Source organism: Eptesicus fuscus, chromosome 6 (assembly GCF_027574615.1).
Source record: "Eptesicus fuscus isolate TK198812 chromosome 6, DD_ASM_mEF_20220401, whole genome shotgun sequence".
Classification (NCBI taxonomy): Eukaryota; Metazoa; Chordata; class Mammalia; order Chiroptera; family Vespertilionidae; genus Eptesicus; species Eptesicus fuscus.
This window is the reverse complement of record NC_072478.1, coordinates 93,903,289-93,915,932: the sequence shown is the minus strand read 5'-3', so window position 1 is coordinate 93,915,932 and position 12,644 is coordinate 93,903,289. Positions and strand designations below refer to the sequence as shown.

Below are 12,644 nucleotides of genomic sequence, written 5' to 3'. Positions count from 1 at the left end.
ACCTTTCTGCTTTCATGGGTTATATTCCCTCACCCTGATACGTTATACTCATTCATGAAGTTAATCAATCAATCCAATATTTGAGCTTCTCTGTTCTATTCTAGGTTTTATGCTGCTCCTTAGGTAACTAAAATTGACAGTTTTTTCCTTTAAGAAGAATATGGGTTAATGAGGGAGGGGTGTGTGTGTGCAAGGAGAAAGATAGCAACAAAACACACACACACACACACACACACACACACACACACACACACACACACACAAATATATATATGCAAGAATGGACTTTTCATTGTGTTAAGTGCCCTGAAAGGAAAAACAGGACAGACCTAACTTTGATTAAGGGCAGATGTCAGGGCCAACCTCTCAGAGGAAAGAGCCTAGAGGCTGAAGTCTGATGGGGGACCAGGGGTTGCCTAACTAGGGAGGGGTCGAAGGAGGAGCAGAGCACGTGGGAGGCCTGGCCTGCCCTGGGCCTGGGATCAGACTGAGTGTCCCTATCAGAGAGATTGAAATTGGCCAGTGAGACTGCAGCTTGGCAAGTTGGAGAAGAGTGACAGGAGATTGGGAGGTGGTCTGGCATCCTGTCATGCCATAGATTTATTCTAAGTGTTGTGGGAAGGCATTAAAAGGTCCTGGGCAGTGAAGTGACACAGTCCCATTGACATTTTGAAAAGATCACTCAGGCTGTTGCAGGGAGTAAAGAGTAGGCAGCAAGAGTAGGCCACTGGAGGAATCCAAGGACAAATGAAAGTGATTGGACCAGGGTGGTGGCAGTGGGGAGGGAGAGAATCAGGTAAGCTTGAGATGTAGATTCTACTCCACAATTATCATCATGCAAGTTGGAGGAGTCTGGGAGGCAGTGGGAGGGGGGAGGAAGAGGACATCTAGTCAGGGCAGGACCTTGGTGAGGGCGTGGCCACTGGGGACTTGCGTTACCCACTCACTGTTTTGAAGAAGAAAGGAAAAAAAAAAAAAAAAAAAGGAAAACAGAAAGAAGAATATAGGCCATCCCATTCATTGGTTTTCTCCATGGATAAAGGGGGCTGTGAGGCTCTGTAGATGGACTGCTTTTGGAGAGTTGCTGCCTCTGAGGAGGGGCCAGGAGCTGGGAGTGACAGTGATGCTAAGCGCTTAGTAGGTCTAGTCATGGAGCCCGGCTTTACACCCTTACTGCATTGAATCTGCGCCTCCTCACTTAGGGGTGGGTACAATCATTGTTCCATTTTACAAATGAGGGAACTATGAGCTGTGAGGGGTAAGGCGACACAGGTAGTTCTGTCTGATTCCAGAGCCAGTGTTTTTAACCACTGTGCTCCTCTGCCCTTGAAATGTAGGCATAGAGGATCAGAGTTTAGGGAGGATGGAGTTGAGTTTTTAACTTATTTTTTTGCATTCAGCCCAACTACTGTACTTCTCATTCCTGTTCCTCATGTGTCTTATACATTGGGACACTTTAGGTCTTCTATCCCCAGAGCACCAGCACTGCAGAACTCAGGCCTGGAGGAAATAGTTCCCTCAGAATCAGACAGGCAAAAACTATAGGGGGTAGAGTGGTTTTTAGCTGGGGCTTTGACAAAGGAAATACAATTCTTAGTATTGCTTTCTGAACATAGGGGAGACACAGAATTAGCACCAAATTTGGAAGCTGATTCTCTTCTCAGGGATATAGTTACAGCAAGGAAAGAGACTTCCCAACTTGGGGGAAAGACTCCCTATGCAGAAGTATATCTCTAGGTCCTAAAAGTGAAGTTCAATGTTTGATTCTCTCTGGCAGCTCTAAATTTAGGCTCTGTGATTCACTAAGTCGAGTGTGTATGTGCATGTATGAGAGAGGGAGAGGGAGAGGGAGGGAGAGGGAGAGAGAGGAGAGGGAGGGAGAGGGAGGGAGGGAGAGAGAGAGAGAGAGAGAGAGAGAGAGAGAGAGAGAGAGAGAGATCATGCACGTGTGCCTGTGTAAGAAAGTGGGAGCAAAGTGCATATTATTTGTGCATGGTAATGTATAACCCTTGGTTAACTTCCTCACCTCCTTGACTGATCAAATATTTGCTTTTATAGTGTGCCCCTGTGGACAGACAATGTTTTATTTGCAAACAAGTCTCAGGTGCATAGGTTTCCATTGATCATGCGTAATTTTCAAAAACCATAATTTTTTACCCTTTAGAAGCATCTTAAGGTCACAGCCGGGGTGGGATTTGGATAGGGGTGCATTTCTTGCCCGTGGCTGCTTTTTCTGATCTAATAAAGAGCGCCCACTGCCAGGGCTGTGCTAGCACTGTCCCTAGTGCTTCCAGAAAACTTAAGTGGTGGCCAGTGCAAGACACAAAAGCACAAGAGGGCATGCTGGTCTCCACTTTCTTTTATCCCGTTTCTTGGTTTGTCTTAATTATTGTGTCATGCTTTTATTCTCATGAAGATGGTTCAAAAGCAAGCACTTGCAGCTTTAGGATTTTAGAAAGCTTGTGGTTGAAGAAAATGTCTCCCATAAAAGAGAAAGGAGGAGGAAAAGGAATCCATTTAATACAAAATGACTGGAGGGGGAGAAATCACTCATACCTCATTATTGACGCGTTCCACACAATTAGTGTGATCTTGAGGGAAGAACGTTTGAGCCACCCACAACCCTGAATATTCTCATTGGGTAGATGTAATAATGATGCATTTCACAGTGAACCCTTCCAATACCGCGGGCAGTGATGGGGAGACCCCATCTTAGGGCTGTCAGTCCTGGCTCCCAGAGAGTCCCTTTCTCTCCTCCTTTGTGCAGGGAGAGGTTAAGCCTGGCCATTAACCCATAGGTGACCCAAATAGAATTTTCTGTCCCAGGGATCCATTGATTGCCAGGTATGGCTTTGTGGTAATTCTAGCATTTGCAACCCAGCAATTTGAACCTTCTGTCTGCCTAAATGATGATTTTACATTGTAATGGTTGTACTAAATCCTTTCGCTTTTGCTCCATAGCCGCTGTTGTGACAAGAAAAGCTGTGGCAACCGAAATGAGACTCCCTCAGATCCAGTGATAATTGACAGGTAGGGACCACTCTACTTTCACTGGATTCTTATTCCTCATTATAATGAAACACCTGCCTTGTGTCGCTCATGGGCGAGGGTTAGGAATGCATGTGGCCGAAATTTGCCTGTTGGTCATGACTTAATCCGCGCCGAGCTATTGCGATTCCTGGGAAAGCCATATGGAATGTTCTTTGGAGGCCTGTTTTCTTGGATTGCTCCGGTTTGTGTCTGATTCATGCTCCTAAAGGAATATTTTTTTTTTCCTGACTTTCAGTGGCTCAGTCCTCACGCTGTGCCAGGAAGCTTCAGAAATAAAATAATAATAGTTTGTGATTTATGAAATGTGGTTGGGTGCTTATAAATATTTAACTTTTATTTGAAAAATGTTTGAATCATTATCACTTTTAGCTACAGTAGTTCTGTTGGATGTAATCCATCTACATTTTAAGGTTTTATTTATGCATAAAAGCAGTTTTAAAAAGATCTGCGAACCAAGATTTTCCTACTGTTATTTCCTGGGTTTGATTGTAGCTCATACTGTATCGTAAGTTGATTAATTTATCCTGCTTGTCTTAATTATTGTGTTTTTAAACAGATCCATATTACTAATCTGACATGACCGAGTAAATCACTGTGGAACGATAAATCTGTTTTAGTTGTTCGGTGCAATTTGAAGCCAGTATGTGCACATATTATGCAAAGCCACATTCCAAATATTCATTTTACATTTTAATTATTGAAATTCATTGTATGGAAACATGTATGATAAACCATTTGTTACATAGCACTACTCATTGAGAGTTAAATGGCCTGGAAGGTTTATAGATGCTGACGGTTGTCAGCTAGGAAAAAAGCTAGCACCCTCCACTAGCTGGAAAAGAGTCTTGCAAGCAGACTGAGTGATTCCCTCATTGAAGGAACCTACAGCTGAACAAAAGTCTCTTTTGGAGTTTGATAATATTGTTTTTTGACAGTGCTCCCCTCCCCCCCACTTCTCTGTCTTCCTAATTCTTTTTATCATTTAAGGACTTGCCTAATAATTTTTCAATGAACTGGAAAGTGTTTGCTTCATCATAATTTATGACAAAACATTGGTTGTTGATTTTGACATATGTGGTTCTTCAGGCTTAAGCCCAATTTTGTTTATTTTATTTTATTTTATTTTTTAAGCCCAATTTTGATTGCCAAGTAGCTTCCTAAAGCTCACATTTCAATTGGATATTTTACTTAAATATTTCTCACTAATGTTCACTAACAACATACACTTTTGCCCGATAAATAAGTATGAATATACTGATTCAAAGGTAACACAGGTAATGTTTGCCGTATAGTGAGGTAGTGTGCTGTCTGTAGAATTAGAATGACATGTTTATCTGAAACCACAGGCCTGCCATTCATATAATATTTTTCCTGCAACAGAAGATAAATATTCAAATAATATAAAACAATAAGTATCACCTTTGTGCTGTTTGTTTCATTTAAATACACCTCTTCAAAATACCACTTCTTATTTTAAGCAAGTTTTTCTTACTCACCCATTAAAAAGAAAGTGTTCTGATCAAAGGACCAGCCCAGATCGTCCCCCCAAATTTGAAACTCTACGCATTTTGTTCTGCTACCCAGTTCCTTTTGGTTTAGATGATGACTAGAACTTACCTTGCCACACTCAATGAAAACACTTTTTTTGCTTGTGAATGGGTTAAGCTTTTAAGTTCTTCGTTTGGTTTTAAGCCGTGACTCTGATATAGAAGGTTGATAGGACTGTGGTTTGAATAACATTTGATTTTGACCTGTTCCTGTGGGTTGCAATGGCATAAGAAACTTGACTCAGCAGCGCTGTAATTAGCCCGGCCCGTGTTTTTGAAACAGGATTGTGTTACCTGGATTGCATTAGTGTGGCTTCTATTGTTGCCGCTTTGCATCTGTCCCAGTAGGGTACTTAAAACCTTTTCTTGGCTGGGGTAGTTCAAACAATTTAGGCAAAATAAGTATGCACTTTATACTGTTGGTGGCTTTCGAGATACTACTCAGGACATTTATCCTTTTCATTTTTTTTTCCCTTTTCGGTCTGACAAAGTAGAAAGCTGTGTGTAGCCAGTGCTGGTCTCTTAAGAGAGGAGAATTTTACAAACAGCTGAAACCCAGTGCGTCTGCACAAGTCCAGCGTGTGTTTGTTTGCTGGCTGTTGCCACTGTCTCCTGTGAACTATCTTTTTAAGCAGTGATGCCAGCTGATATGCAAAAACCCATTTAACTATCCTTTATTTGCATCCGAGTTTTCAGAATTTGCCCTTCAGACGGCCAAAGGCTTTTAAAGCTCCAGTCTTGTCTATGCCTGATATGTGAAACTTCCATTTTTAACGACGAGAGAAGAGAATAACAATAAGAAAAGAACTCACACAAGGAAGGGCAAAATAGAAAAGATTTTTCAATTCCATACAATTGCTGCAAAGGAAAAAAAAAATGAAGGCAACTGTGTTTGAATTTCATGGTTTACAATTGGATTCTATATTACTGATTGCATAATATCTGTGTTACATGCTTAGGGTTTGATTTGTTTTCAGATTTATGGATGTGAATCCCTGCATATTTTGGAAAAGTAGGTTATGGGGCCTGCATTCAGTAGCAGTAGCAACTGTTTTTTACAAAATGCACACAGGATGTAATTATAGAGCTGAGGGTATAGGCAATCGTTGTGTTAGGATTTAGCGTAGTTTTAACACTCAGTTACCTTTTGGGCACCAGTACTTTTTAGCTCCCTTTGCTTGTCCTTCAGATTTTGGAAGAACACTGCTAAAAAAAAAAGACTTTAAGCAGTGGTTATGCAGGAAAACTATTTATAGGGTAGACAGAAGAGGCTCTCTGGTCATACGGCAATGGTGCAGGGTAAGCTCTTTCTGTGTTGAATTTTGGCTGTATGATTTGCCACCAGTGATTTGGGGACATCAGCTTGGCATAGTCTATCCCAAAAGTGGAATTAACAAAATCAGCAGTAGCACACTATGATGTAGAAAATGACTCCTTTTACAATTGTGACAATTTGTCCAGTCACTTCGAAAAGCTTTTTGGAAAATTCCCTGCAAACGTAGGAAGTGTGCATCTGCAGTTGACTGCCAGGTTATATTTTATATTTCTGCCTGATACTGAATGGCTTGATGAAGAATGTTAAAACCCAGGCTGTGCCCAATGATCCAGATATTTGGGCTGTGTAGACATGGAAAAAGTCAAATGTGTTATGTTTAATAGCTGATGACCAGGAACTAATAATAGCAAATTTCATTATTGTTGAGGTAAAGGGCTATGTATAGTAATTATTGTTAAGTAAAAAGCAAAACAATGATTTGCAGTTATTGAATTACAGTGGAGATTGACTTAACATATTCACACAGTAACTCATATTTGAATTTAAAAGGTTTGCAATAAAATTCATGTTTAGAAATTGAATAAATTGTAGTTTTATTACCACATTGGATATCCTTCTGTCCTAACCTTTTTCCTTGGAGTTATCTAAGTTCAATAAATAAAACCTCATTAGACTATTCCCATTTCAACGAGTTTATTAAATTTTGCAGGAGTAATTAGCATAAGCTGTGCTAATTTTTCTGGAAGACTAATGAGGGAGGTTCTTAATTAGGTTTACTTTGTAAGAATCAGAAAAGATGATAATGACAAAAGTCACATAGGGTAGTCTGAATTGGGAACCCAGTTTTTCTGAATCTGTAAAAAAAGCTTCAATTTTCTAGATGGAAACTTCTTTATAAATGCTTGAACTGAATATATTAAATGTGCAGAATGTCATTCCGTATCTAGTTGTTAGGATTACCATCCATTCTTGATTTGCTTCACAAAACTTTATTTTCCTACCCTCGACTCACTAAACTATCTTTAAGCAATGACATGGATGAATACAGATGGTCTTACAAAAACGTTTCTTTCTCCAAATTATACTGCAGGATTCCTTACACATGGAGCCCTAAAATTTCTCACCAGATTTGTGTCACTTATTGTCAGTGAAGCAGGATAGGGGATGATTCAATATTTGTGTGTTTGTTTTCTTTTCAATTTTATTCTATCAGTGTGCTTGATAGAATCGTTAGGCCACTAAATAAAAGGAAAAAATAAGAGCTCAATTCTTTATTTCCTTGTACTGTGGATCTTGAGCAGTTAATAGTGAATTTTTGAAAACAGAAATAATACAAGATGAAATTCTTCCTCAAATTATCTTCTCCTATCTCATGTGAATTTAGACGTAACCCTTTCGGGATATGTAGCTCAAGCAACCTGCAAGTTTTGAGTTCCTCAGAGCCAATATTTAAAGCATGGATTTTTAAAGCCTGTCAATTAAGATACCTCTAAAGATTTTGGGTTTGCACATTGTAACCTTAACAGATTTGTCTTTATTTTCCATTTATACAAATTCTTGTATCTATGTTTGAGATGAAAGCTTTGACATGTAACATAAAAAATACATACTGATTTCATAGAGTGAGAAGCCTAGTCTGTTTGGAATTACTCTTCTTCCACTTACTCAAGGGTCTCCTAAAAAGAAAAAAAGCATATATATATATATATGTGTATATATATTTATGTATTTTTTAAAAGATCTTCCGTATCTAGATCACTTTCATTTAGGTAACATTAATTGGGTATGTCTTATGTTTACTGGTTGAAAAAATGTTCAGGAGTGAAAATATTAGGATGCTTATTTTACCTGTTGATTTTACAGGATGTAAATCACCTGAATAGAAAAGCTTAACCATGTCAGGGTTGATCAAAGAACCGATTTTATTTACGATCTATTCTTCATCTAAGAGATATAAATACCGTGGTAGGACATTTCATAAAGTGCAGTGTTATCACCAAGCTAATTTCTTGATTAAATTGATCCCTATATATTTATATAACACATATATTCATTTGTATAATAGGAAAATAATATTAAAACTTTAGAATTAGCATATAATTGTGTGTGTTTTTCCAACCATTGAGCAGGGTGGGGTATATCCTAATTTTTAAATTCACAATCATGAGGTTGTGAAGGCATCTGGGCCCCTCAACAATAGATGACTTCCTTCTGTCTTTTATAACAGAGGTAAACCCCCAAAGCCATTAATTTTTTTTTTATCTTCTGTAAAAATAGTCTTCAACTAACATGAATATAAACATATACTTTTATTCAAGTTGCAAATGAGGCTTTCAGACAAAATTTCTTGGTTTCATTTCATTGACCTTTCAACTCTTAATATTTTGGTCTTCATCCAGTTTTTAGAAGGACCAACCACTAAACACAATCCCTCCGTAAGATACACAAATGACTTGTTTGGGGTGTGAAAAACCAGAGGTGTACCTGCATTTCTTGGAGTTCTGATAAGCCTTTATACCACCCGATTTCCTAACCTGGAATGCTGGGTTAAAGTAAAAGGAGGAGGAATTCACCTTTTAAAATTGCCCCAGGCAGGATAATTGCTGTCCTCTTGGCTGGTTTGGGAGGTTGCATTTTTCTAAAAGTGACAAGCCAGCGTCTATACCAAGCATGAATTTACGGATGTTTATTAAGTCTAGCATATTTAAACATTTGTTTTCTCAGTGGGAATTCATATGCGATTATTAGGAATGAGACTTATGTGAGAGAGTATCATTCTAAATTTTATCACATATCAGATAATACCATTCTGAATATGAGATGAGCCCTATACATTTCACTGCAGTTTGCTTCTGTGTTAAGAAAATAACGAATACAATAAGCTAATAGCAGCCTATATATCCCATTTGCTACCAGCTATTCCCAAATACACAACCAGGATACATTAAAATGCATTTCAAATATGCTGACAATATATCATAATGCAAAGCACTTTTACATGGTATAATGCTACTGCAGACACTGTATAATGAACAACAGTGGTTTTCCTGTAAAGGAAATAATGGCAGCAACTTCCAAGAAATGTATTTAACGGAGATTCAGAGAATCAGCAGTGGATATGTGTAACTGGCCTGGGCGTCAGCTCATGGTGTAGGTTTTTCTTACCCTATGTCATCATAACTTTGCTTTTGTAATGGTTGTAGAAAAATACAGAAAAGCAGTACAAAGTCCCCTGTGTGTCATCTGGCAACTTTGCACCGTCAGTTTGTGATGAGAATATATCACTGTATTAAATATGCTTTTACTTTTCTAATAGAAGTTGCTTAGAATGAAAATAAAACCACACTCCTCTTCAAGTTCAGCTCTTCATTGATGAATTTCACTCATCCCTACTTCCAGCACCTGACCAAACGCTGTAATAAAAACTGACCAGGTTTTTAAAACTCTATTTAGAGGTTCCTGCATATAAAGAGATAGTATTTTGGCCATTTTAAATTGAGGCATTATTTGAAATAGGCAACTAATTCTTCCTTCCCTCCCCTGCCCACAGCCCATCCCTCACCATACAAACTGTGTAACTATATACAGCCCCGGACAATATAAAAGTGACCTAAATACTCCAATTGCAGTCAATGAAATATGGTGAACAGTACAGGTTTGTCTTTGGTTGCTCGCTGCCTTTAAAGGTGTGGGTAGATGAAGATAAATCTCCCTCCCAAACTCTTTCTCCAGTTACAAGCCTTTGTCCAGAAGCAAATGAAGGTTTTAACGTTACAGTACTTATTGTAATAGAATTTTAATTGCCTTAAGTGTGAAGCTGAGTGCATGTGTGTTTGTGTATATGTGTTCTTCATGGGGAGGAGAGTCAAGACAACCCTCCCCCGCTCACACTAATCAACGAAACTGCATATGTCCATGGGAGGTGGGGGTCATATATGGTAAATGATGCAAACTTAGTGAAATGGATTGTGAGGGAGGGAAGGCCTTTGGCGTTCGATCCACATAATCTGAACTCCACTTTCAGGAGGGGTAGAGTGGTCTTCAGTGTGCTTTAGGGATTTTTGTTACTGAAGGTGAAGTGCTTGGTCTTCCAAACCCTACTCGTAAAGACTTAACTAGACAAGCTAGGAAGTTATAAAGCTGGATCCCACACAATAGCCTCCAAAATGGCCCTCGGTAACTACACCATCCCGCTAACTGTTTGAGGCACAATAGTTTGGTAATATAATATAAAGTAATAGTGTTGGCCAACACATCTTTAATAAGATATTGTCCGTGCCTTTGCCATATGCTACAGAGCAGCCTCTCACTCGGTGGGCCTTTTGATTCCTCTCAATAAGATTATTTCAAATGCTCTAATCCTGAATCATTGACATGAATACAAAAGCCTAGTGACATCTAATAGATGCCTCTTAGCTTTGCTTTTCCTCTTGTTCCTTCCCTTTTTCTTGTCTTTTTACCTGACAAAAAGCTTATAGACACTTGGGCTCTGTCTCTCAGGAGCAGCATGGGGGGCTCCTCATGAAATATAAAGGAGGAAAAAGGACTGACAGAGGCCCGATAAGCTACAGAGTGAAGGGCCATAGATTAAAAGTAAATGCCAGTAAATCCTACCCTGTACACTTACTTGTTCTTCTATTGTTTTCTTTAACACTTTCGGGTCCAGGTCAGACGGGGAAAAAAGAAAAAAATGATAATCACGTAGTGCCTCGGCATTTTTAAGCTGGACACGGTTACTATACATATTGTATGGGGTTTGGGTAAGATTTTAAAATTTCAGTTCATGTAAAGGTTGTGGTGATAACTTTTCTCATGCTCAGAGGTTCCCTTATCTACCTTTCCAAAGAAACCATGATTTGACTAAAGCTTTGTTTTTTGTTTTTTTGTTTTTACTCTGTCTTAGATCAGACAATCATGCTACTTGCAATTTATTTGTTATTGTTCCACAGATAAACTACTGGGATTTCCCCCAATTTTTTAATATGCTTCCCATTCATTAGTATTTTGATTTGTTAGTAATATCTAAAAATAGCATTTTAAAAATAGTCTTGAATGCACTATTGATTGAAGTCCCTCACAAAATGGAAAGGTAGTTTGAAGAACATTGGACCTTCATCAGGTTTGGTTACTATCACATGTAAACACATACACACACAACACCAAGACAAAAACAAAGATGAAACATGAGAAGTCTCTTTTTTATTAATTAGAAGGTCTTTTAGAAAAAGTTGGCTAAGAGTTAACCTGGTTATCTTTGAAGCTATTACAATGTAAAAAACCCATGTTTCTCTACACGATCTTGGTGTTATCTTAAAGGTAGATCCTAATCTCAGAATATCTTTAAAAAACTGAGTCCTTCTTTCTGTGGCAATGGGAGTAGGAGTGTCCAGTTCTGGCCCCCGGCGTAAGTTCTCTGACCAGCATCAGAATCCTGGCCCTATGAGCACCTGAAAGCAAAACCAAACCCCTAACCTTTGTGGATTAATAGTAACTTATGTCTGAATGATACTTGCAAAGTGACAAAGCAGGTGGTTAGGAACTTCATTGCCTAGCTCTCAGCCTGATCTTTTTCCTTCCTCAGTTGCCCAGTAAAAAAAAAATTACTGTTTTCAGTATTTCCTAATAGTCTCATTTTTTTTTTCTTGGTGTTCACAATTCATACTTTCCATGTATGACTCTAAACTTCTTTACCCAAGCAGTTTTCTTAGTAGATCCTGCACTTAACTTTTGGGATTAAAAAAATAATGTGACATATAAATTGTTGAAACCATTGCTGGAGCAGTGTTTGAGTTCTGGTGTCCTAATTTAATTTGATGAGTGAACACTGTGTTTCGTATGGAAAAAGTAGGCACTCTCCTACTTTTTCCAGTGAGAAATCTAGGAGAAGGCAGAATATTATGGAAAAGACATAGATTTTGGAATCCATTGTTTGTGGGATCAAATCCCTCCACTTCTACTTACCAGTACCTCTGCCTTAGGGGGCATCTCAGTTTTCCCATCTTTAAAATGGGAAACATCTTTCTATTTTGAAGAGTTGCAAGGGTTAAAATACCTAGCACTGGGCGTGGTACCTTGTGGGTACTTGAAATCATATAGCTCTTGCAATTTGAATATAATATATTTCATGTGGATTGTTAGTCTTAATGTGACGATTGCCATGGATCTTTCTCACCAAAAGTTTATCATGGTAGCTAACCCCCTTGGATGAAGAGGCACTCAGTTTACTTTTTCCATAAATATTTACTGATCGTCAACTATACGCTGTGCACTGTTTTCAGGGTTAGAGATATAACATGGTTCCTGCCCTCAGGGAGCTTTCAGTGCCTCAGAGTTGAAAAAAAAATTGGAAGAGTGAGTGTAAACAAAGAATATCTTGATTAAAAAAAAAAAGAAATAGAGGAATGCTATTTTAAGTAGGGATCATGATGCAGAGGAGAAAAATCCCTGGGCTGTTAGCTCTTATCCCTGGGTTATTGAACTTGGGCAAACTCATGGCTTTATTGCCCTCCTCCAAGGCAGTCTACACAGTGGTTAAGACCCACAGGCTGTGGAGTCAGACCACGTCGGGTCAAATCCAGCTCTTCCAGTGTTAACTGTGGGGCTGCAAGCAGATCATTTAACTTCCTTAAGCCCCAGTTTCTTCATTTTTAAGGCCAGGATAAGAGTAGAAGTTCCTCTTTTATAGGGTTGTGGTGAAGAATAAGTAGATAATGCATGGAGAGTACTTAGCACAGTGCCTGGCACATAAATCATATTCAGTAGAAGGTGGC

General features: G+C 38.8%; 1 protein-coding gene across 10 annotated transcripts in view; it reads left to right on the top strand.

Moving 5' to 3' along the window:
* The window catches only part of EBF1 (EBF transcription factor 1), a 385,879-nt gene that overhangs the window by 24,881 nt on the left and 348,354 nt on the right, over nucleotides 1-12,644 (top strand). For all 10 annotated transcript variants that reach the window (XR_008556430.1, XR_008556431.1, XM_008147667.3 and 7 more), the window contains exon 6: nucleotides 2,962-3,030. Coding sequence is in view for 8 of the 10 variants with exons in the window: in XM_008147667.3 (XP_008145889.1) it covers nucleotides 2,962-3,030 (69 nt within the window). In the remaining 2 variants the exon portion in view is untranslated. The remainder of the gene's footprint in view (nucleotides 1-2,961; nucleotides 3,031-12,644) is intronic.